The following is a 27,708-nucleotide window of genomic DNA, read 5'->3' on the forward strand; positions in this document are numbered from 1 at the left end:
AAGAATGGAAACAAACAAGAAATACAAGCTCAGTCACTGCCATTTTCTACTCATTCAGAAGTAATGTTTGATTGTTGGGAGCTAAAATTAGGTAATCTAATGCAGCCTCCCTGTTTATTGTGATCTATTTCTGTTCCTTTTCTGACCACTACTAGCCTTACGAAGCATCATGCACATTTATTGAGTGACTTTAATACTTTTTTTCTTCTAGGAAGAGATATTTCTTAGCAAGGTTTTGCTTGCACATCGCTTTCCATCTCTAGGTTTTGGTTTCTTTCGTTAGGCTCAGAGATGTTATGAACTTAAACAGGTCAATTGCACATTTGTGGGCGGCCATGCAACGAAGCAAAGCCTCAAGTGTTTCAATCCCAACTTTCAGTCTTATTGATGCATGCATGTAGAGTAAAACGCAATGAGCAGCACAATATCCTCATTGTTTTAAAAGTGTGTCGATGGCAGCGTGTAAATGGGGCAGGTGTGTGTTTGTTAGTTACTTGTCTTTGGAATATCTTTAGACTGATGTCAGTGCAGCTGCGTTGGCTCTTGTAAACTTGCATGATGTATCTTAATCAAACTTGCACTGTAGTAACCTCAGAGTATCTGCATTGCTTTGTATGTATGAGAGTGAGAGTTTTGCATGTGTTTGAAAGCTCCTCCCCTCTTCTCCTTCAATGGACAAGCATGCCCATATTTGGGGGGATGAGTCTTGTGGTGTGAGCATTTACAGCCAATCAGAGCATGAGAAGTGTTCTTGTGAGGGAGTGAGATGGAGGATGTAGGGGGAGGGGGGGTTCCGATGAGGGTGTGGTTCCGGTGGAGGGGAAAGCTCCATGTTTGAAAATGAATGTGCTTCATGCACAGTTGTAGGGCGTGAGGAACAAGCCACCATTTTTTAGTCTGCCGGCTGAGTCTGAGACCAACGTTGATTTAAGCCAAAGGAATCTGAAGATACCAACAATAAGCTTTTGATATAAAAAAGACAAAGACAGAGCAACGTTTTTCCAGCCTGTAAGGATGCACTGTAAGTCTGCATTTCTCTTTTATGATAATGAGTGATGGGTTTATAGCACTTATAAATTATAGGGATGAATATAATTCTGAAAGCTTGGAGTGAGTCTTTAAAGCAACGGATCTCTGTAATGTGTGTGCTGTATATGATGGAATAGTGAATGGTATATTATGTGTTAAGAACCTGAAGGATAAATTTAAATATGAATTTAGAGGTGTGGCCTCATTCATGCCGGCTAAAATGATCTTTACATATCAAAGACTTTTCTGGTATAATGGAGAATTCAATTGGCTGTTTATCACATGCAAACAGCTACACATTTACCTGGACATTGGAAACAATATTTGTCTCAATATCCTCTCATTACAACTATATAAAGAGACTGAACGTTATCCAAGCAGGAACCCAGCACTCAGTACCGGCATACAGATAGTAATTTTCGGGTGGGGGATGAACGTGGCTGACAATTGCTCCCAGCATCAGCTGTGTGACTGAAAATCCCCAACCCCCCTCCAATCTTTTCCTCCTGTTGAGTCCTATATGTTAAGGATTGATCAAAACAGCAGAGGCATCAGCAATAAATGACAGGATATGTTTGTTGTTTGAGGTGTGGCCGGTTTGGAGAACCCTTGTCTAGTTTGTGTGCACACAGGGTTTGGGACTGTGCCTGGAGGATGTGCTGTACTTGTATTCTCCCATCATCCTGTGGCGAAACGCTGGTCACGCACTTCCCATATTGATAGCTGTGATTGTGGTCGAAAATGAATTATATGAAGGGATTTAAAAAACAAACAAAAAATGTCAATCTGTGAGATGCTTATGACTTAGATTAAATAGAGCATAACTAACAAGATGGTAGGATTTTTCTTTTGCTAGTTCACATGTAAAAGCCTCTAAATCCATGACAGAGGAATTGTCATTGAATAGTTGCATAATTTATTCAGAATATTATTGTTAATAATTTATCAAGAGATTGTCATCAACCCATCATATATTGTTTGCTGTGTGAATTAATCCAATATAAACCTTGTCTGGTACTGCAGTACTTGTGTGAATAGAGCTGTATGGTTGTTATCTTGTGTAAGGAAGATACTGAATACACAAATCTCAGGTTAAGGCCAGGCCCCCTGAGCAAATTCAGTTGAGACTGTTCACAGAAAGTCCCATAGCAGCGCCAGAGTGGAAAATACAAGTGTGATCATTAATGGCATCCACAAGGACCAATGCTGCAAGACACTACCACTGTTTTTTTTAGATCCCTGCTGAAAATACCAGCTTAACCAGCATGCAATTCCCATGTTGATCTAGTCTGGTTTATGCTGGTTAATGCTGGTTTGGTGCTGGTCTAGCTGGTGGAACAGCATAGCAATGCCTTTAAAGGTTTTGCAAAACCTTGAAAGTATGGTCTCTGATGAAGCTGGTTAAGCTTGTTTAAAAGCCAGCACACCAGCATTCAGTGCTGGGGGACCAGCCAAACTCACCAAAACACATCATAAGCTGGTGACAAGCAAAGCTGGTCTTTCAGCAGGTGTATTATAGATAAAACGCAAAAGAGGGAATTACAACCATATAAACATCAGCTGCCAGCAGCCATATCACCCTGTAGCTCAAGACTGGTTGCCCACTGAAGTTAAGCAGGGTTGAGCCTGATCAGTACCTGGATGGGAGACCTCCTGGGGAAAACTAAGGTTGCTGCTGGAAGAGGTAACAAGAAACAATAGTGAACGGAATGAAGATGCTCAGTGCTTCATAATGGAATGTCTGATGGTAATTGTCAAGAGTATGTTCAAAAGGTTTTCTGAACTGAAGGTTGCTAGTTTTCTGAGTCATAAAAAAAACATTCTGTGAATGACTAACCCATGTGTTGTTCCATTTTTTTAATTATTGTGTTTCTTCTGTGGAAAACAAAGATGGAATGCAGAATGACAGCCTCCGTCACTGTTCAGATTGATTGCATGGAAAAAAGTTGCATTTTAAGTGCATGGTGACTGGGACTAACACACTGCCTAACATCTGCTTTTGTGTTCCACAGAAGAAAGTCATACAGGTTTTGAACATCATGAACATCATCAACGTCATGTTGAACACGAGAATTTCACGAAACACCATTTTTGGGTGAACTCCCTTTAAATGAAAATACCAGATAAAAGGTCAATCTAAGTCCATAATGTAGCGTCTAACACATAAATCTTCTGGGATGCTGATTGGTTTATCCGACTCACCAGCTGCAAGAATTAGCCAGAAATGTCATATAGGTCCATAAATGTCAGATGAACCCCTCCAAATTCAGATTTACTATCATCCCTACAGTTTCCAGACAAGGCCTTGTTTGTGAGGATGTTATCCAGTGATGTGACGTCAGCCAAAAGCGAAGGAGAATTTGCATCTACATTTACATTTATTCATTTGGCAGATGTTTTTATCCAAAGCGACTTACGAAAAGAGGAAGAATACAAAAGTGATTCATCTTAAGGAGACAGTTGATTGAAAAGTGCTGCATAACAAAGTTTCATCTGCATCAGAAAACATTTAATGTTTTGGCTGATCAGTGTGTGTATATATATATATATATATATATATATATATATGATTGATGGATGGTCAAGTGTGCATTGAAAAGGCATGTCTTTAGCCAGTTTTTGAAGACAGAGACGGAGTCTGCTTCACGGATGGAGTTGGGTAATTCCACCAATGAGGTACAGAGAAGCCGAAAGTCCGGAAAGTGATTTAGTGCCTCTTTGTGTTGGTACGACAAGGCGTTGCTCATTTGCAGACTGCAGGCTTCTGGTGGGAACGTAGCTCTACAGGAATGATTTTATGTAAGCTGTAGCAGACCCAGTGACTGTTCTGAATGCATCTTTAAGAGCTCATGCCACTGTGACAGCCCCAAATGAGGGTGGATGAGAATGACTGCAGGGAGTCAAGCGGAAAGTTGTCAAGGTAAACGGATTGGAAAGGAGGGTAGAAGAGAGGAGGGAAGAGGTCAAATTGACAGCAGAGAGAAGCACTAATTAACATTTTTCCCTAACAAATTTCAGAAAGTATCATGACATTACAATTTCTTTATGTACAGTACCAGTGGTATTCTATGAAGTACTTTGGAGTTCCATGTAAATAGAATGGTAAACGAATATTGCATTCGTTCAATACCATCAGTAGTTTCTCAACTGGTTTGCCTTAGGAGTCATATTTTGCACTGGATATCAAGTGGCGACCCAACACAAAACCAATATTATTTGTGGTATAACAGTAACAAAAATGTCCATAAAATCAAACTTGAAAATCATCAGTGAGCGTGTTTACATGCACGTGTGTGTGGTCATGTAAATGCATTAAATGGCTTTACTTAATCTGTGTCATAAAGATCATACATCTCTTAAGAATAAACCGATCGACACGGGTTGATTTTTGCCTCCGAGTTTATTTTAGACCTCCCTTTTCTCTTTCACTTTGTTAGGCAAGTCTGAAAGCCTGTTTTTCTTACAGCAGGCCATTTTTGATTGTTCTAACCCTGTGAGCCTGGCTGCCTGAGCTCATTACAGAAGGACGAGAGCATCGCTGGCATGTGTTTTCATGACAGCATGTTTAAAAACAACATGCCGCTGTAAAGGTGCAGAGGTCATGCTTTGGAAAGGAGAGGGCAGTAAATGATACAGTGGTGGGCAGTAATATTTTTCCAGAACATAGTTAAGCATTTCCTTTTCTTGGAAATTATACCCTTCCTGTTTGGTCCACCCTAAAATATAAGGAGACTATGTTTTGTCTGTTTGGCCACAAGACTGTCACATGACCTCTGAATCAGATGCGTACCTTTGGATTTAGGCTTTAGCATGACTTATGTGTCACCTTTTCATCCTTTACACCTGACTGTGTGTTTGTGTCTGAAAGAGAGAGACAGAAATTATGTTAATTGTACTCCTAACTAGTGATATACGAATATAGCGTCCGGCCGAAGCAGTCGATATTTTGAGTTTATCAGCATCAGCCAATAATCATGTCCACTTGGGCAGTGCAGCTCCTTGTGCCAGTTACAAAATATACCGACAGCCTTGCCAATGGATTATAAATAACTGTTTTACATTTTCCAAATTCTGAGTACCAAATTATTGTGTAAAATTCTTCAATAGCAAATTGTCAAAAATTTTGTGTATGGGCTTATTATTTTTCAGCCATCAGCCACACAGCTCTCTAGATATCAGTATCAGCATCGGTCAATGAAAATCCCATATCGGTTTACCTCTAACTAGGGCAATTAATCAGGAAATATTTGCATTTAAGATAATTCAACCATAGTCGCTTTGCTGATTAACTTAAGAGAGTGCATATTTTCCACAAAACATAACATATCAGTCAACAACTACTCCTAACACACTTTGTGTCTGTTTTCATTAGTGACTGCGTGTGAACCTACGGCCATGTCCACAGCTGTAGTGATGGACCATCCAGGAGACGCAAGCATTCTCCAGTCCTGTGGAAAAGGGGACAGTCTCGCCTCCCTGGAAGATACCAATGCTGAGTCTACAGCAAAGTGAGTTCCTTCATATCTTCTTGTTCATGTTCAGTTCACATACACTTACACACACACACACATAGCAGTAGGGCTGAGTATTGATACAGATTTCCTGATTCGATTCCAATTCACAAGCTCTCGATTTGATTCCGTTAGTGACTCCTCATTATTCAGCCTATTACAAGACTACTTGCAAAATAAGCAAATAAATAGACATGCAACTTTGATTTGCATTGAAATTGTGTAATTATGTGAGAAGACATAGTTGTAAAACTGAAATCAACCTCTGGTTTGCATCAGAGTTTTCTGTTGGTATTTATTTTGTGAAAATGGCTGTCTGACTCCTCATTATCCAGGCAAATGGACATGAAACATTGATTTGAGTTGAATATATTGTATAACCTCACTTGAATAGATTGCACAGTGCCTGTTACATGGAGCTGCGGTGGTTACAGAGCAATAACAGACCGCTAGATGGCACCATTGACCAATCAGAATCAAGTATTCCAGGCCGCTGTGTAATAAAATCACTTACTAACCTTTTCTGTGTAAAGTTATATCCAATTTTACAACTTTGTTGCCATGACGTTATAATGTCAACAAACCCTAAAACGACTGTAAAAATGATGATTTAAACAATTTTACAGCTCAAATAATAAATGAGTTTTAACAGAAGAATTAATGTAAGTGCTTTTATAAAATTATAAGCTTCACATTTCTGTCTTAAACCCTCCAAAAATTGTCCCCATTTACTTCCATTGTAAGTGGCTCACTGTAACCCAGATTTTTGCTTTTTTTGAAAGAAAAGGAGGGACGAGTCAAAATATTTTTTTGTGGAAATCAACATTATGCCACAAATACTGTTGATTGAGCTTAACTTGTATTGTACCCAGAATACCCAAATAAAGATTGGATATTGGATTTATTTCATTGTGGGGCTTGTTAAGACTCATATTTGTGTACATACTCATTCATACCGATTGCAGTAAGAAGGTGTTTAACAGCTGGTACAAAGTTTGCAATGGCAAGCTGTTTGAATCCCAGCAACAAATTCAAAAACACCTTCTTTTTGGACAGATTTTGTACAAAAGATTTTGTTTGTCTCTCCCGTTCTTCAGTTTCACAAGAAGTATATTGGCACCTTAACAACCACTTAGATCTCAGCATTACTCCTTAGTAATGCCCTAGCCACCACCCAGAACAGACTAGCATTGTGGCAGCAAGTTTTGTACAGGAAAGCATATGTAAAAATGTAGTTGTGTTGTAAAATATCATAACAGTTTATTACTTTTTTTGTTGATACTTATTTAATCTATGTATCTCAAAATATAGAGTATTGAGTTATATAAGGCGATACTTATGAGTGTCTGAGAGAGAGATGAGACTACTTCAGCTGTGCAGCTACAGAATGCTGCTAGTCTGGAAAATCCATTATTTGATCTTTTTTTTTTTTTTTTTTTCTTTTTGGCTTTTTCCTCACAGTGAGTCATCAGAGGAGGAGTCGGCATGTGTTAAAGTGGAGCAGACAAACACCAAAGCCGAACAAAGGGTGAACACAGAATCAGGTGAGATTACGCACAAACGCACTCACTTTTAAACACTCGCAAATCACTTCAAACTCACAAACACGTGTGTGAGAACTGTAAGACACATTGTAAGCTTTCATTTTTCAATGTTTTTCAAAAACACACTCACTTATGGAAGAAAACAGAACACACACTCTCTCAAACATACAAACTTGCCAGCGAATGTTCACCTGCGTACTGACAAGTGCACTTATCCAGACACTACAGTGACTTTAAACAACACTTTAAACACACAAGCCATATACATCTTTATGGGGCCCCGAAACTGCCACATGTGTATTTAGTTCTGCATTACATGGATAAAACCAAGAGCAACACAAAGCTGGCCAGTGCAAAGACACACTTTGGTATTTCTCAGTGTTTCTATACCAAAACCTCTTACAGTATGTAACCTATACTTTAAGAGAACTTGAGGTCAGTAGGACCTTTGAGTGTTCTTTTAGAGGAAGTGTTCAAAAAGGAAGTTGCTGTCCTAACTTCACTTACCTTCAGAGACAAGGCAGGAAGACATTGCTTTTATGGGAATGTACACCAATTATATGGTCACATATTTGTATCTAAAAGTTAAACAGTTCCAGAGCAATTTGAAAACTATGTGTGATCTTCCAGAACACCATTGCTCTGCTGTTGTCTGTGGTGTTTACATAAGATTACAGTGCTTTGAACAAGGTCATCCAGTCATAAAGTCACATGACCTTGGATTTACAGGTCAAGATGCTGCGATGGCATGTATGGTCAGCATATAGTTGGATGCGGCAGGGTGTTAATTAGATTGACAGTGTGTCGTACAATGCTTGTGTGGTTTTCGATCACTCTAACTATGATTTCTTCCTCCTGTTTTACTTCCTCTCTTTTATTTACAACCACTGCTAAATCAGTAAAGATACATACCTGTATAGTGGGGTTTAAAAGTCTTGAGTCCATTTGTAAAACAACTTCTATTTTGCTTTTTTATATAAAAAATAATATTATCAGCATAACAATTTGAGTGAAATGTTGAATTGAAAAAATAGCATGAACTACAAAATTTCTGTTTTTGATATGCCCCGATATTGCTTTAATGACAGCATACATCCTCATGTTCCATGCTATTGAGAATGTTCCAAAGAGCATCTTTTGTGCTTTAATGGAAACAAGGAAATCTGAAAACAAAGGAGTTCACATTGGCAATTTTGCAAATTGGCTTTTTTGATTTGTGACCTATAAATAGTTATAGAATCTGAAATGTTGCTTATTACATTTCCATCTTTTTTCAACATTGCTTATTTACAGGTTTTAATTAGATTTTAATCCCAGATTTTCAACATGAATTTAGACTGTTGATCCCCATTTATAAACTCTATAATATTAGTTATCTTGCAACAGTTTTATTAAAATTGAGACTTTAACAAAGCGATTCTACAGTCAACATGAAAACATGGTGAATCAGTGGTTACATGCACATTAAAAGTTCATTTTCAGTAGGACTAAATCAATGATTTGCCAGATTAAAATGTCATGTACATGCTTCAGTCCAAATAAAAACAAACAAGTCAAATTTGGCAAAGTTGAACTAAGAGACCTAAATAATGCGATTGTAGCTTGGCTTCATCCAGCATGTTCTGTATTCTCATTGGACCACAGTTGGCCTCAACGTTTTGCACATGCTCCCAAAGACAGACGTGTATTTAACCCGGTATATTTGGTGTCCCTCATTCAAATATCTGAATACGCTTTGTGTCATGTACTGTAGACTCACAGATAAAGACTATAGCTCGACTATGCCAAAAACCCGTTGTAGCTTGATTATAACTGCACATGTAAACATAGTGACCGTCTGTAAGAAGTTTGCCTGCAGTTTTAAAACTCTAAAACTGTGCTTGTGTGGGTTTGAGATACTAGTGATGCATGGGGTTTTCAAACTAAGACCAAAGAGTGTGAGTGTATATCCAGACAAGTAGTTGCTGTGCTGTGTGTTTTAAAACAGAGACTGCAGCAAAAATTCTTCATTGCTCTGGTAAGAGACAAACAAACCGCGGAAGCAGACTCCTCACACATACACACACACACACACACACACACACACACACACACAAAAGCACACTCCGCATTAGAGATTAATAAAACAAACAGTGTTGAGCACAAATCTGTAGAACAAAACAGAAAAAATGTGACTGATTGCAAAGACTGAAAGAGACTAAAGAGTTGTTGACAATTATTTCAACATCTCTGATTCGCCATTACATTCATGCACTCAACGTGTCAATGTCTGTGATTAATTAACAATGCTCAAGTGCTGGAAAAACACATCAAAACCTACACAGAAAACATTGAAGCAATGAGAGGAGAGCTTTTTTTGTAATTTGACAGCAGTGTTCGAAATACACTGTTATCAGGATCAAAGTATGAAACACAAGGCAACTTAAAGAAAACTCTTAATAACTACAAAACTAACAATATCACTGTTCCTTTTGACATCTCCCCTGTAGGTGCTGCCCCTCGTCCTGACTCCCTCTCCCTGCCAGCTCAGGGCACAGAGCTCTGGACCACATGCAGGAATGGAGAGGTGAAGCTCAGGATGGGTGAGTCTGGCCCTGCCGCTGAGCCTCCCGTCACAGTGAACCAAATGTTTACCTCTGCGGTTCAGCGTTATGGGAGCTACACTGCATTAGGCTGGAAGGAGGGAGAACAGTGGAAATCCATGACTTACAGCGAGTACTACAAGTCCTGCCGCACTGCTGCCAAAAGCTTCCTGAAGGTGATAGCCATTGACTCTGTGTATTAAGTATTGTTGAGTATCTGTGCCCTATTGAGCTTTTATAATAAACTGGCCTAGATACCAGAGGTCAGTGCTAATCACAGTCTTGGCTTGACATTGTTTTGAGGCTTGCACCTCGGCAGCATAAAATAGTCTTTATCCCTGGCCATTAGTTGTTTAGCTATTGTCATTGTGAACGCTTGCAGTTCACATAGAGTGTGTTTACATCTTACCCAGATTATGCTTAAAGGAATAGTTCATCCAAAAATGATAATTCTCTCAACATTAACTCACCCCGATGCTGTCTCATTGTGGAACACAACGATTTTTTTTTTTCATAGATGTACTGTATGTGTTTATATCCATACAATGCAAGTCAACATGGTCAAAAACTTTCAAGCTCCAATAAGGACATAAAGGCATCATAAGGGTAATTTATACAACTCAAGTGGTTTAATCCATAAGAAACAGACCAAAATGGAACTCTCTTTTCACTATAAATCATGGCAAATGCAGTGTCCTTGGTGTGATCATGATTTGAAGCTCGATTACACTTCCTCGTACTTGACACATGCACTATTTTTGCTATTTTTGCCCTGGTTTCACTCTGCTTGTAAACACCTTTACTCTCATTCTGGAGCCTTGGGAGCCGTTCTTGCGATAAAAGCAAGACACGGTGCAACAAATGGAACCGAATGCAGGTGTCTCAGGATGCGTTTTTAAAAGTTAAAGTCCTTTTAAATTCACATGGCATCTTAAAAACACCGGAAAAACAGCAAGAGGCGACTCGGCAGTCAAAGACGTCTGTTTAGTAGAAGGGTCTTACACGGAGGGAGATCACTGGCACGCGAGCAATAGTGAGAGAGAGAGAGAGAGAGAGAGAGAGAGTATGGAAGTCCCTCACACCTGCAAGCCAATCTACCTTGTAATCCTTCTTCATGATCAGGCAGTGTTTATGTAGTTATGTGCTAAATGAGAAGCCATACACTATAAAAGTGTGACAAAGTTGCACGGTTGAGTGTATGACCGACTACATTTTATTTTTTATTTTTTCCATTTTGCTTTCAGTACAATACTTGATGTAAATGAGAACATTTGCTATCAAGGTAGATTTTCAATCCAGCTTCTTCAACCACATTGGTGGGGACTCTCAAAACTATATTATTAAGGGAAACGAGCAAACACAGACACACATAGTGGTGTTAACAAATCTAAATCTGATTCTAAACCTGAAAATAAGTTTTAGGATTTTGAATCATATATTAAGGATTCAGTATTATTCTTCCATGAATTCCATGGAGTGGAAAATATGTATTGAGTATTTTAAACTTGCAGATACCCTGTTTTGCTGAAAAGCAGTGTTAAATGTGTGCCCTAGCCTAAGTAATAAATCTTTGGTACATGATTAATTTTGAGATTGTGTTGGTTTGTTCTGGTATGAACATACAATATACGGTATTTATTTTATTTGTTCATGCCTTAAAGGAATGTTCTGGGTTCAATTCAAGTTAAGCTCAATCAACAGCATTTGTGGCATACTATTGAATACCACAAAAATACATTTTGACTCATCCCTCCTTTTCTTTAAAAAAAGCCAAAATATGGGTTACAATGAGGCACTTACAATGGAAGTGAATGGGGCCAATCTGTAAACATTAAAATACTCACTATTTTAAAAGTATAGCCACAAGACAAACAATATGTGTTAACATGATTTTAGTGTGATAAAATCACTTGCTAAACTTTTCTGTGTAAAGCTATAGCCAATTTTGCAACTTTGTTTGCCATGACGATGTAATGTCAACAAATCCTAAAACCCTAAAATGACTGTAGAAATGATAATTGTAATTTTTTTTTTTTTTTTTTTTTTTTTTGTGGTAATTAACATTAAGCCACAAATGTTGTCAATTTAGCTTAAATTTCTTTGAACCCGGAATATTCCTTTAAAGGTCTTAAAAAGCTTTAAATTGAAAGATTGAGAGATCAGGCTTCTTTGCTTCCATTGAAGCACACAATATGCTCTGTGGAAAATCACAAATCATGTAGTATATCATGGATCATCTGGTTTTGCACAAACTTTTCACTCAAATTGTTATGCTGATAATATAATTTGTAATGAAAAATAAACTGTTATAAAAAAAAAGCAAAAAAAAAAAAAAAAAAGCAAAAAAAAGCTGTTGTTGAGATAACTGTGGTTTATCATTCCTATGCATTGTTATCTGAAATGACACAGTAAAGTTCCCAATAAGACGAAGATTATTGTGTCCGGGTTGCTAGATAACAACCACTTATGTATCGTATGTGATGCGACAGGGAAACTTTTGAGGAGTTAATGAGTTCTCCCTGATGTTCTTAAATTAAACACTTCTCTTCCAGTTACTCCAGGGTGAAAGTGCCAGCAATTAATTCACTGCAAAATGGCAAGTAACCAGCGAGAACAGTAGTGCAAACACAGCTTGAGATAAAAGGGTGAATCTATCAAAGCCTGTCAAGAACATGTCACGTGGAAAAAGCCTAGTTTTAGGACCATTACGATTTTTTGGATTTTCACACCATTTTCATGCAAAATTAGCACTTTCTCCCCCTCAGTTCTCTTTACCACAATCAATGTGTACAGAAGTTTTATAGTTTGTTTGTTTTCTCAATGGTGATTTTCATTATATTTTTAAAACTTTAATACTGTATGTTTTACTGTATTAAAAGTAAAACTATTTTATACTACTATAATTAAAAAAAGGATTAATTAATGTCAGGATATTTAACATAAAGTACAACTAACAGTTATTTTTATATATAATTTTTTTCAACTCTACCATAGGGAGAATAAAAAAATTTTATGATCCTAAAAATAGGCTTTATTTTGTTATGTAAAATATAACCATACATTTTTTTTTATTTTTTATTTTTTTTTGGAGTTAAAGGTGACCTGGACATATTCTTGACCGGCTTAATGAGGTCTACCCATGAACTGAGTACTGCAAAACCCAATCAAAGCCAGATTTTAGTTCCTTGGATTTGGGCAGATTATAGCCACAGAACTCTCTCCTAACTGAAAAGATAAATGAGTAAATTAATAGACTGGAAAACAGTTTCTCTCAGGGGGTCCTTTGTTCATCCTCTTTTGTGTTTCCGTGCCCTTGTCTGGTGTTAAGTTCCGTCTGGTTCTGTGCTCTCCCTGTTGGGAACAGGACGTCATGCTCAGTGGCCGAAGTGGGCAGATTTCCATGGTTTTGTTTACTGTTTATGGTGAAACTCTAGATTAGTTTAAAATGGCTCAAACACACTGAGAGCAATTCACATTGAGTTGTGTGTACACTACAGGCAGCATAAACACAAAGACTTCACAAAAGAGGTGTTAGATATCACAACATGCATGTGATGTTTTGATTATTTGGGACTTTAAAGGAATAATATGGGTTCAATACAAATTAAGCTCAGTCAACAGCATTTGTTGCATAATGTTGATTACCACAAAAAAATCATTTCTACTCAACTCTCCTTTTCTTTAAAAAAAAATAAAAATAAAAATCTGGGCTCTAGTGAGGCACTTACAATGGAAGTGAATGGGGCCAATCCGTAAACGTTAAAATACTCGCTGTTTCAAAAGTATTGCCACAAGATGTAAACAATATGAATGTTAACATGATTTTAGTGTGATCAAATTGCTTACTGACATTTCTGGGTAAAGTTATGTCCAATTTTATAACTTCGTTGCCATGACAACATAATGATTTAAACATATTTACAGCCCAAATAATACTTGAGTTTTAACAGAAGAATTAATGTAAGTGCTTTTATAAAGCTTCACATTTCTGCCTTTAAACCCTCCAAAAATAGGCCCCATTCACTTACATTGTAAGTCCCTCACTGTAACCAAGAGAAAAGAAGGGATGAGTCAAAGACATTTTTGTGGTGATCAACACTATGCTAAAAATGCTGTAGAATGAGCTTAACTTGTATTGAACCCGGAATATTTTTTTAATACAGGAGGCTAGAATGTCATTTGGCACCATTGTTCATTCGGAGAAAGAGATGTCTGATTAACGTAGAAAATTCTATTTTGATTAGATATTCATGATTAAGTTGAACCGAATTGTGAAGTGCTTGTAAATCACTTGACTGTAGGGGAGAAATTTGTTGGGAGATGAGAGTTGACGTGAGTCAACGTTTGATTCAAGTTCAACTTTAACATTTATTTCACAATAAAAAAGGAACATCTGAAATGCCATTCAGGGTATTTGGGAACACTTATGTGTGATGACTCAAACAATTAGTGTGAATCAACTGTGTATGTGTATGTATGTTCACAGCTCGGTCTGGAACGGTACCACGGAGTCGGTATCCTTGGCTTCAACTCAACCGAGTGGTTCATTGCCGACATTGGGGCTATTTTAGCTGGGTAAGTGTGTATTGTTCATTTTTATTTACCCCCTTGTTAAGCTGTCAAGTGAGTGTGTTTGTTGTGCCCTGTGTCTGCTGGTATGATGATTTATCCTTTGTCCTCTGCTCACTTAATGGATCTGTGAGCCTTTAAATCACCAGTAAATGATCATAAACATACACACACTCTGTTATACTAACTTCAGAAGCATGCAGGATAGTTCTCATTAACGCTTCTCTGCCAGTGTTTGTTTCAATCAAATTTTTACCGTACAGCAGACCTAAATAGTGGTTCTGCTGTGCCATAAACTGACTTTAATGCTACAAAAAGACAGACTGTTAAAGGCACACCATCACCTGAATTAGGTCAGAGCTAGTAAACATAGAGGTGGAGTTTGAACAGAAGTAGGTGTGAATGTTGTTTTTTTTCTGAAGGTGTTTCCTGTCTCAGCAGGAAACACCTAAGTCTTTTGGTTACAGCAATAACTTCAGGATGTTTATTGAAGAATCTTTTGTGTTGTTGGCAGGGGGTTTGCTGTGGGCATCTACACCACAAACTCTCCTGAGGCGTGCCAGTATGTGGCAGAGAACTGTCAGGCCAACATCCTTGTGGTGGAAAACCACAAACAGCTACAGAAGATCTTACAGGTAATAACACGGCATATATCTGGAAACTTTTCTAAATGAATACCACATTTGATAAAATTCAAATGCATTCTAGACATTTTACCTAATACTGATTCATATTTAGAACTAAAGTAAAATAAAATAAAATAAATAGTGCAAATAAAACAGAAGTATTGTGATATTTCCTGATGGTTGTGGTCAGTTACAATTAGAAATGGGAGTGGGGGGCAACTTGGGGAATAAACTGAAATTCCAGTAATTAATACACCTTCTGCCACTTTCCAACTAGTTACATTTATTTAGCTAGTTTCATATTGTTCAGAATGGTTCTCCTTTCTGTAATACTGTTATGATCATCCTGAAAATTATCCTGTCTGGACCTAATGATTTGTTTTTTAATAAATTATCTAAATTGGCATACATTTAGCTAATTTATAAATACAGTAAAAAAAAATTTTTAAAAAAATACCATAATGTACTTTTACAATTGTTACAAATTTTCTTTACAGTTCAAATAATATATAATTTCATTATCAATATCATATAAAAAAATAGGTCTCCATCTGGTGCAAGCTTTCTCCAAATGACCTCTTGTGTGTTTGTGTGCTTCATCTCAGGTCCAGGACAAATTGCCACACCTAAAAGCCATTGTCCAGTACAAAGATGAGCTGAAAGAGAAAAAGCCCAATCTCTACACGGTATATTTGCTTAAGCAAATGTTTTTAATTCAGTGCTCAGACCATAATGTTTAAATGTATCCCCTACATTACCAATTGAAATTTGACATTTGCTATTCAAAAATCGTACACAACTAGTGGAAGGAGTTTATGGAGCTGGGCCGCGACGAGCCTGATACTTGCCTGGATGACATCATCAGCTCCCAGAAACCCAACCAATGCTGCACTCTGATCTACACGAGCGGAACCACTGGTCAACCAAAGGGAGTCATGCTTAGTCACGACAACGTGAGTTAAAAACCCAAAACATACCCTATATTTAACCCGAAACATCCACAATAATGATAGTTTGAGACATTTAAGAGAGTTCTGAACAGTTTGTAACAAATTGAATGTGTTTTCTCTCCTCTTGTAGCTGACATGGACAGCATTTTCAACAAGCCAAGACGTGGGTCTGACGAATGCAGAGAAGTCACAGGAAGTTGTAGTGAGCTACCTGCCGCTTAGCCATATTGCTGCACAGATGATTGACATCTGGATCTCCATGAAAGTAGGAGGAGCCACGTACTTTGCACAGCCTGATGCACTGAAGGTAATTGCACATACACTCTTCTGATGACTTATGCTGTGTTCAGGTCATGTCAGAATGACCATATTTACAAAATAAGTGCACTTGAATGGCACAGTGATGTCGCAATCATGTTAGTAAGTGGAGATTGCACATGTACGTAAAGGCACTCTTCCTGTTTTCCTCCCTAATCCCTCGGTTCTCTTGTTAAGTGAAATGAGCTCCTTCGTGGTGTCTTTTAATCTTGTTAGTTTAAACCAGCTGTGTAATCCTTGTAAAGTGTGATATCAGCAAATTACTTGGTAAAACATATTTAATACATTTGCAGAAATACTCCTACAGTCTTGATCATGCAGCTCATGTCATGATGTACACAGAGGATACACGCTTTCTCACAAACAGAATGGCTACTTTGATGTTTAGGGGTGTTTCATATTTAGTTTTTCACAGAAAACAGGCCAAGTCTGTGTATGCAGATCGGGTGATATTTTATACAAAGCAAATGGATGTAAATGCAAAATATTGTGGCCCTGTGATATGTAGAAGCAGAGAATTTGATATCTATAGCACCTGTCTTGCATGGTCAGTGGTTGTTCACAAGGTTATTATAGTTTTGAATTTAGTTAAGTTTTTTTTTTTTCTCTCAATTTGTCCCTTCAGTTTAGTTTATTTTCAGTTTGTCTTTTCAGTTTTGTTTGTTTTTATTTTCAGTTTATCCTTTCAGTTTAGTTTAGTTTTTATTTTTATTTTCGTTTGTCTTTTCAGTTTTGTTTGGTTTTTGTTTTATTTTCAGTTTATGCTTTCAGTTTACTTTTGTTTTATTTTCAGTTTTGTTTGGTTCTTCTTTTTATTTTATTTTCAGTTTATCCTTTCAGTTTACATATGTTTTTGTTTTATTTTCGATTTGTCTTTTCAGTATAGTTTATTTTTTTTTTTTTTTCAGTTTGTTCTTTTAGATTTATTTTCTTTTTTATTCTTTTTTCAATTTGTCTTATTTAATTTTTACTTTCAGTTTTTTTAATTTTTAATTTTTAAATTAATTTTTTGTTTATCCTTTCAGTTTAGTTTTAGTTTTTATTTTATTTTCAGTTTACCCTTTCATTTCAGTTTAGTTTTTGTTAGTTTTCACTCTGTGACTTTGATTTAGTTTAATTCATTTGTTTTTCAGTGTTTTCTAGTTTGTTTGTTGTTTTCAGTATGTTTATATACAATTTTAATGTAGGATAGTGTAGTATAGTACAGGTATATAGTGTTATCACTTCTAGTGGCATTTTTTGGTTTCATTGTGGGTTGTAAATCTTTCAAATTTTATAATATTCATATATAATTTATGTAGTTATTTTTGCAGTAATGAAAATTTCTGATTATGTTTTTATGTGTATTTCATTAATTAAAATGTTTAATTTAGTTTTTTTGTTTTAGTTTTTATTCACAACAATGTCACTAGTTTACAAGTCTCAATGAGGCACCTCTGTGCTGCATAATAGGGTAATTTGTGTAGGATCCAGGGCCAGTTACTGGCATGATCTATATGCTCCAATGAGAGGGCTGCTCGTGTCACCTGACATTACCCTGGGTCTGTCAGCTGATGTTGGCATGCTCACATGAACCCTTTGGCAAGCCACCCCGAGATTGTTTGCATGTGTATTAATAGAAATAACTGTGTGTCCCAGGGCTCTCTGGCAAACACTCTACGTGAGATACGTCCTACTGCGTTCATGGGTGTCCCAAGAGTGTGGGAGAAGATGCAGGAAAAGATGAAGTCTATCGGCGCCAAATCATCGACTGTGCGCCGGAAGGTGGCATCCTGGGCCAAAGACGTGGGCCTGCAAACCAACCTCAGCAAGATGGAGCTGTACGTACACACAAACACACACATACTCACACAGAAACAGACATTCAGGTCTGTTGAAGTATTCAAGTCATAACTGAAAAAACATGGGGTTTGTAAGACTTTAAAGGGGTCATGGAAAACACAAAACAGGATTTTCCTTGCTCTTTTGAAATTGAAGAGTTTAAAATCCACTATGTAAACATACTCTAATGTTCAATATGCAAAACTCCCTCCTCAGTCCAAACAGACCATTTATGTAAACTAAGCTGCAAAATCAGGTCATTCAGAACATGTCACATTTGCGATGTTGAAACTATCAGCATATTAACATATCACAGCCCACGTTTACATATCAACAGTCAGTATTCAGCAACCAGGCCCACCCAGTGTGTGAACAATACTTGTATGGAGAGGTTAGTCAAATATTACAGAGGTCATTTACAAATAGAAGTCTTAAAGGTACAATGGCAAAAAAAAAAAAAAAAAAGCCTATTTAGGGTCAAAAAGTGGGTGGAAAATAGTAATGTAAAACTGATTTAAAACTATTTTTCAAGAAACCATGACACATAAGTGGACTTAAAGGGGAACAAAAACATGAAAAATATGGCCCCTTTAAATTGATGCACTAGTATGAATGTTAAAGTACTATGAATTTCTGACTCCGTATTAATGGAGATGAATTGTCTTGTGTCCTCAGTAATGGCAGCATGTCCAGAAAGCCATTTAACTATCGGTTGGCAAAGCGTCTGGTGTTCCGGAAGGTTCGGAAGGCACTGGGACTAGATCGCTGTACAAAGTGCTACACTGGAGCTGCTCCCATCACCAAAGACACACTGGAGTTTTTCCTCAGTCTGGATATTCCACTGTTTGAACTCTATGGCATGAGTGAAAGTTCTGGACCCCACACCATCTCTCTGCCCGATGCCTTTAGACTCACCAGGTATACACACACATCTTTCTGAAATCTTTGTTTAAAGCTGAAGTGTGTAATAATTTTTTTATGTTAAAATACAGTCTTCTATCTCAGCTCAATATGTAGAGACAACTATAAGTAAGTCATTTGTAGGTGGATTTCTCCCAAAAGTGTAAAAAGTGTGACTGTGGCACTATCAAAACATCTCTGTTTGTTTGAATATTCCGAGCAGCCTGACATAGCAACATTGGCTCAACCAATGGTGTCAATTGAGGGTGGGACCATCTGTTTGTTTGACCAATGGAAGATGGGGGTATTTAGGAAACTTGTGTGAAAAGAGTATTTTTTTATTTATTTTTTTGCAATAATGTGGTGATATTAGTGGCGCAGAAATAACACACTTTGAGTTTATTTTTTCATTAATCTTATGAAAATTCCATTAATTTATTATGTACTAGGGATACACCGATGTATCTGCCGCAAAAATTTTTGGCCAATTATTGACCAAATTTAAACCATCGACAAATCGGTTTTAAGCATGAAAACGGAGATTTGAAAAAATGATCGTTTATTTAGAATTACTTATCATCACACTTTGTTAAAACTCAATTCAAATGCACAATCCAGAAGTAATGAAAGCCACAATATATAGAAGGGCTGGCACTCCTAAGAACCTGTAAAATCTAATTTATAATCATTCTCATTCTTACATTAATGAGGAAAAACTGTTGTTACAGACGTGACTATTGTGAAAGTGGCACTTTACGTGATGAGGTAAAACCATCTAAAACGCTTTCAAACCATTGGTATGGTATTCATTAAGGCTGCACGATTGATTGAGTTCAGACTGAAATCGCAATATGGTCTTGCGTGATTACTAAACCTTACTGCATTCAGCGATTCAGTCAGTGCTTCAGTCAGCATTGTATAAGCAAGCGGCGCCCTCTAGCAGTGTGTATGGCATTATCCATTATACCACAATAGAACTTAAAAGGGTGTTTTGTTCCTTAGGTAACTTTTTATTTTTCCATGTTGTAGTTGACATTCCCGTGGTATTGCCCAACCTATGCATAGTATGAATTTCACTGTCTACACCAGACGCAAGCAGCATGTCAAGTCAAAAGCAATAGAACCCTTATAATCAATGATGCTGCCTACACTGGAGCTTCCGTTGTGGCGTGTCGCGCCGACTGTAAATGGGTGTATCGTTCCATTTTGTATTGCACATGTAGCCGGTCCTGCTTGACCTGCTCCGAACGGGATTCAAACCGGCGTGGGAGGCGGGCACGCTAACAAGGAGGCTAAAGGCTACAGCCTCTAGCGTCAGTTGCTAGTGCACCTCTTGAGGCCAGGGGAGTGAGACTCTACACGCACTGCACAGCTACCTGCCAGCTGGCTACCGTTACACTCACCCCCCCCCCAAACCTCACTCCCATCCGGGTCACGGCACCACTGTAGCCGGTCCTGTTCGATCTGCTCCGAACGGGATTCGAACCGGCGTGGGTGGCGGGCGCACTAACAAGGAGGCTAGCATCAGTCGCTAGGGCACCTTTTGAGGCCAGGGGAGAGACTTTACACCCACTGCACAGCTACCTACCAGCTGGCTACTGTTACAAATGCACTGGCGCTACTACTGCCAACAACACAAATAAATGGTTTAGAACGTTTGTCAACGCGTCCGGTGTAGACAGCGTGTGAGTGAGGTTCTATTATAGTACAAACATGTAAAATGTGAGTTGTTTTTTTAAAAATCAGTATCGGCCAAAAATTTTCATATCAGTCTCAATCACATCTCTCTCTCTTTCTCTCAGCTGTGGAAAGGTGATTCCAGGGTGTCAGACAAAGATTTTCAGCCCTGATGCGGATGGTAATGGTGAAATCTGTTTCTGGGGCCGTCATGTGTTCATGGGCTATCTGAACATGCCTGAAAAAACTGAAGAAGCTCTGGATGCAGAGGGCTGGCTGCACTCGGGTGACCTTGGTAAACACGACCAAAACGACTTCCTGTTTATCACTGGACGCATTAAAGGTAAAGACAGTAGATCAAAAAGTAATTCTGTCATTCTGCTGAATCTGAAACAATTGGGCAATTTAAATACCCCACGTATTTGGACTGTAAAACTGAGCTTTTGTGGCCTTAAGTCCATGTCTGTTAATTTTGAAGCCATCTATATTCTAGTGTATTCTTAAAAGTTGACTAAATTAACTAAATTAACAGATATATACAGTTTAAAATTTACAGTCTTTTTTTCTTTCTGGAAAACAGGCCAAAAATATTGAAGACTCATTTTGAACTATACAGATTTTTGTCCAATCAGATGCTCTATAAAGTGAGAATGTCACTCGCCATAATACCACTTGCAGCCGACTAGCAAGTAAAATATCATGGTTCATGGCTGTGATGTAATCTATATGCTGTTGGCGATTGAAAATTAAGGAAAAACCTTTCAATATATCACGCCTAAACGTCTGTTTTGCACGTCCACACAGAACAGAACATTGCACCCATCAAGCCATTTCACAAGGTCTTTAATTTCTTCTCATGTTAAAAAGAGAAGTGGCCACAAATTTAAATGGGCTTTAGTCTGGAATAAGTAATGAAATGTATGTTCGTTTTCTAGAACTGATCATCACGGCCGGAGGTGAAAACATTCCTCCAGTGCCCATTGAGGATGCGGTTAAAGAGGCTGTTCCACTGATCAGCAATGCCATGCTTATTGGAGACAAGAGGAAGTTCCTCTCCATGCTGATCACCATTAAGGTATCAATCCACAGTGTGTGTATTTGTGTTTGCCCTACAATTATATTTTCAGATGACCCAAGTGTAAACCTGTGCTTCAAGGTTAATATCCACCCTGCCCTCTTAATGTAGTTATAAAGTTCATGACCAAAGGAAAAGGTCTATAACTTTTTATTATTGAACAGTTCCCACATTATCTAATCGTTCTTAATGACCTCCTTGTGTAATCTGTTTTTTTTTTTTTCTGATGCATGAGTAAAATTTTACTGCACCTAAATGAGATCCTATCCGTCTCTGATAAATACTTGTGTTATTGAACAACTTCCATAAGCTCATGTCTTGAAATCTGCTGCCACCACGAGGACAGTGTGTGTGTAACTACATGTTCTAATTTACAAAGGACTTTTTCATTAATCCGTGTACCTCCTAGTGGTAGAAAAGTATCGCCATTATTATGACTAGAACAACCCGTTTACAACACCCTGTCATTGTAGCTTTAGAATGGGTTAACTCCACTCCCATTTCCTTCAGAAAATGTCAAATCTGCTTTGCTAATTTGCTATTTACCTGACTCAAACAGTACCCTTATCTAATCTAATCTAAAAAAAAAGATTTTAATTGCCATACTTGATAGAAAATAGTTTAATAAAAAGCATATTTAATCTAAAATGTGATTACCATTGAGAGATTATGCTCTAACCATTGAGGTTGACACCCCCTCTCTTTCTCTCAGTGTCAGGTAAATGGGGAAACAGGTGTTCCTGAAGACGAATTAACTCCTGAGGCAATCGAGTTGTGTTGTAAACTCGGCAGCAACTCCACGCGAGTCAGCGAAATTGCTGGCGGCCGTGACCGCACCATATATGCTGCTATACAAGAGGGCATCAACCGCGTCAATGAGAAAGCCACTTCAAATGCCCAGCGCATCCAAAAATGGACGGTTCTGGACCAGGATTTCTCCATCCCAGGAGGAGAGCTGGGTAAGTTGATATTAGAGTGGTGTGGCTATCTAGTCAGTTCATATAGAAGTTTATGTGTTTAAAACATAATTAATAACATTAATGACAGTACAACTCGCTGTCAATTATTATTTGGCAAGATAGCTTTCGTGAGTTCTTATGTCTTAACAGTGGTGGAAATGACCGAGATTCACTGGCGGGACTCTAGTTGGGGGGGCTTCGTTCACCGAGGATGCATTAAATTGATTGAAAATAATTGAAAAATTACATTGAAGGCATTTATAATGTTACAATTGACTAATTTAAAATAAATGATGTTTTCTTCAAAGTTTCTGTTCATCCAAGAATCCTCTACTTGCACCAATGCAAGTGTTCAACATATACTGTTAATTAAAGCTGTTAGTTTAGGACCTGTGAGGAGTCTGTTTCTCAAATTAGAGACTGATGTACTTGTCTTGTCGTTGTGCATCTGGGTTGTCCACTTCTATCTCTGTCCCGGTTAGATCAAGTTTGTTTTATTCTTTCAAAACAGAAGTGCATGGAAAAGCCTTCATCTCTCAAAAGAACAATAGATTGATGAATCTGAGGAGAAATATGTTTCTTTATGGTTATTTTTAAATCTGAAATTTGACTTGCAAGTGTAAAGTAAATTATAAAAAATGCAAGTGTACACTCCTACCTCAGCAGGAAAAATACACTATATTGTGGTTTCCACACTTCATTAAGTAGCACCATTTTAATCTTTAGTACTAAATTCACATATTAAATAATTTCTTAAGGATGATGTGACATTATTTTCTAAGTAGACTGGAGTAATGGCAGCTGAAAATGGAGCTTTGCCATCATGGTTAAAAATAGAATTTTATTATAAATAAAAACATAAAACACTTATTTCAGATTATAGAGATTATCTCTGTAATCTATTACATTACACTTGAGAAATGAAAATTCTTGTTCGAAACTGAACATTCTGAACACATTTATTTCTTTTTCTTCCTTTTTTCTTTTTGTTCTTAAAAATAATAATAGCCAAATCTACTGGAAATTTCCCTTAATTTTAATGAATGGGCATTTGCTGTCAGCCACGCTAAACCACACCTCAGCATTACGCGTGTGTGTATATCAAGACTGCAGAACAGACATTCTCGAAGAAGAATACCAATACAAATGGCTCAGCATTTATTTGTGCATTAAATTACACATACACATGATGTACTTGTGGATGGTATTCTGAGCAATGAAACCTGTATATTTGTGCATTCTTCTGGTGCGTGGATTTGTGAATTGAGCATGTGTGGATCGGTTGCCTGTGGATTCTCATGTGAATCTGACGTTCTGTTGTGTGAATGTGTTCTGGCCACTCACATAGTCAACACTTGGCAACCACAGATGTCTGTGTCTTAATCGCTTGCAGAATTTCACAGAAAGCGCTGTAGATTTTCATAGTGTTTAAAAACCTGTCATTCACAATGTTGTTTGTGTGTCTGTTTATTAAAGGAATTTTCCGAGCTCAATACAAGTTAAGCTCAATTGACAGCATTTGTGGCATAATATTGATTACCACAATTTATTTTGACCTGTTAATTTTGGCACTTACAATGGAAGTAAATGGGGGCCAATTTTTAGATGTTAAAATAAGCATTGTTTCAAAAGTATAAACAATATGCATGTTAACTTGCATGCTAACTAACCTTTTCTGTGTAAATTTATAGCATAATTTTACAACTTCGTTGCCATGATGATGTAATGTCAACAAACCCTAAAACGGCTGTAAAAATAACAATTTAAACGTTACAGGTCAAACCACATGAGTTTTAACAGAAGAATTAATGTTAGTGTTTTTATAAAATGATAAGCTTCACATTTCTGCCTTCAAACCCTCCAAAAATTGGCCCCATTGACTTCCATTGTAAGTGCCTCACTGTAACCTCGATTTTTGCTTTTTTTAAAGAAAAGTCTAAATGAGTCTAAATTAATTTTTGTGGTAATCAATATTATGCCACAAATACTGTCTATTAAGCTTAACTTGTATTAAACCCAGAATGTTCCTTTAACTATTGTTGTCTAATAATTGACAACAATTTAGTGCAGTAAATGCGGAAAAAGTCTGCACATTCCGTCTGGGCCTGATAAAAGGTCTGTATTTGTTTTGCGCAATTTAAAGTTACTTTCTCTCACAGGGCCCACGATGAAGCTTAAGAGACCGGTGGTCATGAAGATGTACAAAGACCAGATTGAGAACTTTTACAAAGAAGTTGTGACCCCAACCACCCCAGACAACCCCCTGCCTCCTTAATAAAGGGCCTTGTCATCCACTTCAGAGATCACAGACAAAGAGAATGACATGGTCTATGACACACACACAAACATATGAACACTACTTAGACCTTGTGTTTGCTTTTGCTTGTATCCATATGTGAGGTCATTTTTGTTCAGGGTTTAATTGTGCATTTTTATTTTTACATTGTTTACATTTGTCTGTTATGTCTGAAGAAGGAAAGAAAATGTGTATAACATGCACCAAAAGCCAACTGTGAAAACGCAATTTTTTTTTAAATTTTTTTAAAGTATGTATGTTTTGTGGTGATTTATATTTATTTTCTTGCTTAATCATAATGAAGTACAGTAATGCCTAATGAAGTGTCTTTTGAGCCATTTTGTTTGTTAATATGTAACTTCAGTGCAGGTGATCTGATTAGCTATGTTCAAAGTTACCGAATAATTACTTATTTATGGCTTAATTTGTTGCCAAAGTTTGAGAAAGCTAACAAGAAAACTTGCACGTCGGGTGTGACTGAAATCCTTTGAGAATGAAATATAAGATGGACAAAACTCTGACTGGTGTGTTAACGGATAATCATCTGCCAAATCTTGGAAAGATATGAATGAAATTGGTGGTTTAACTAGTCTGGTTTCACTTGTTTAATGGAAACTTGATGCAAAAAAAAAAAAGGAACTTCCTCAAGACTTCGGTATATGAAGGTGGTCATCTGGCAAGAAACTTATACCTTACAAGCCATACATGTTTGTTTTTGTGACCAAATGCACCATACATGTTCAAATGTTTGATTTGTGTAAGATGTTGGCTGATTTTTTTTGTTTTATGAAATTCTTTGTAAAACTGAACCTAGTATATAGTGTACATATGTATTGCCTATATTTCCTCTTTTTCTGTGATCTTGTCTGATGCTTTTCTGTGTCACTCTGACAGCCCTCTGTGTTGGAAGATATTTGATGCCATTGAGGTTTAATGTCAGCATGAGCTTTATGAAAACCATTTTTCTTCAAATGTGATCTGGACAAAGAGGAACAGTGATGAAATGAAAAGGGAAATTACATGCGGGAACTCTTTTTAAACATTGGTGAGAGAACTAGATCTATGCAGGGGTGAAATTTTGATTTGCCAAGCTGAGTTTATTTGGTTTGCATGTGCAATGAGGACATTTCTACCGAACTAAAACTATCTGTTTTATTTATATTGTATACTGCATAATAAAATGCTTAGAATGCAATTTAGAAAGAAAATATTGTGGCTTGATCAAAGAGGTTAAATCAAGCCATAGATTGTTCATCATTTTAGTGAAATACTTGAATTTAGAAAAATGCAAATCCAAAGATTTCATTTTCCCTCTGTAAATAAATTCGTTTTTATCTTACTAGAGGGATTTCCTCAGATACTAGACATAATACTCCAAAACGTGTGTATTCAGACTGCATAGCATGACCACAGAGAAGCCTTTTGTAAAAAAAAGTTGACTTAAGTAATCTGTGCATTGAAGGAGACAAGTTACTAGCTCGGTCAAAAATTGTGAGAATGAGGGTGGAACTAGTGAGTAATTTCTTTTTATTCTGTCTGAGATTTCTTTTACTGTTTCAGGAAAATTTCTCTCCATTTGTTTTTCCAAGTCCACCTGCTAGCGCTCATATCAGTCTCAATTTAGACAAACACTGTGACCGTTTAATGGAAGATCTGATCTAGAGCTGATAAACTTGACAAAAATGTTTTTAAAAGAGCGATCTGGTTTTACCTGACTCTGAAAACTTTGAGCTGGGTGACAATTTGTTGTTAGTTTGTAGTGTGAATTTAAGGGTTCTGAAATGTGCATGTCATTGTTGAAACTGGATTATTGGACATAGATGCTTTTGGGAGATGAAATTCCAGTTTTCAACTTGTATATGTGTGAATTATCCCTTTATTGGAAAATAAATGTTATATATATATATCAATGTTTAAGTCGTGTGCTCTTTCTTTGATTCGTAATGGGCATTTGTTATGATTCATTGGATGGCTGGTTGGATGTGTGTCTACCATTTTAACTTATTTAAATTAAGAATAACCAGTAAATACTTGCTAATGTTGCTGTACAGGTCCTAAAGGTTTATCAACAATCAATGTTTTTTTTATTTTTTTATTACTTTTTTAAAGGTAATAGTTAAAAGAAAACATTAAAGCAGTTCACACTTGACATTTTTTTAAATTGTCATTTTTAACCATGAATTAAAAGTGCACTCAGTAGTTTTTTCCTCATTAAAATTTTTTAAAAATGTAACTCCTAAGGACGTGACCTGTAATTTTGTAATATATGTAGGAAATTATGTCCACTCACATTAAAATGAAGACTCCAGTTATATCAGTAACCTTTTAAAAGCTGTTTTATTCTACATGGAGAGGGTCTGCACATGAGGGCTGCCATGTTAGAATCACATGACCAGCTGAATACTACTCACAATCTCAGTAACCGTCCTGTTATTGGACACTTTCACTCATCGATGAAAGTAATCATGGCTGACTGTGAATACTACATTTCTACAATGGCATCTGAAACTGAAAACTATAGATTTTAAATGATGCTGCATCCAAGCCGCTAGGTGTCATTGTAAGTCCAAGATGACACAAAGATAAAGGTTAACAGCTGTGTCTCGTTTTGAAGGCTGCATGCTAGGTAGGACGCGTCCTTTGAAGGCTGCTGTATACCGAGTGTCCTCCTTTAAACAAGCCTCGTTTAAACGAGACGGCCTTCATACGACAAACGGAAACGGAACATGGTTGCTATGACAGCACGCCACTCTTTAACAAGCGCGAGCGCTTCGAGTGAGAAGGGAAAAAGGGAAAGTTCCTCTGCAAGGGAATGTATGAGGTAGATTTTAGGAGAGTTATAATGATGTAA

The 27,708-nt window shown here is 37.2% G+C and overlaps 1 protein-coding gene across 1 annotated transcript; it reads left to right on the forward strand.

Annotated features, from left to right (window-relative positions):
- The first annotated feature begins 820 nt into the window (after positions 1-820).
- Positions 821-26,774, forward strand: LOC127414488 (long-chain-fatty-acid--CoA ligase ACSBG2-like). Its single transcript, XM_051652536.1, has 15 exons — positions 821-1,021; positions 5,402-5,537; positions 7,002-7,084; positions 9,574-9,842; positions 14,153-14,241; positions 14,750-14,870; positions 15,467-15,547; positions 15,665-15,814; positions 15,942-16,118; positions 17,768-17,949; positions 18,626-18,868; positions 20,653-20,870; positions 21,463-21,602; positions 22,315-22,561; positions 24,721-26,774. The coding sequence occupies exons 1-15, from the start codon at positions 1,015-1,017 to the stop codon at positions 24,834-24,836; spliced, it is 2,259 nt and encodes a 752-aa protein (XP_051508496.1). The 5' UTR covers positions 821-1,014; the 3' UTR covers positions 24,837-26,774.
- The last annotated feature ends 934 nt before the right edge of the window (positions 26,775-27,708 follow it).

This window comes from Myxocyprinus asiaticus, chromosome 24 (assembly GCF_019703515.2).
Source record: "Myxocyprinus asiaticus isolate MX2 ecotype Aquarium Trade chromosome 24, UBuf_Myxa_2, whole genome shotgun sequence".
NCBI classification, from domain to species: Eukaryota; Metazoa; Chordata; class Actinopteri; order Cypriniformes; family Catostomidae; genus Myxocyprinus; species Myxocyprinus asiaticus.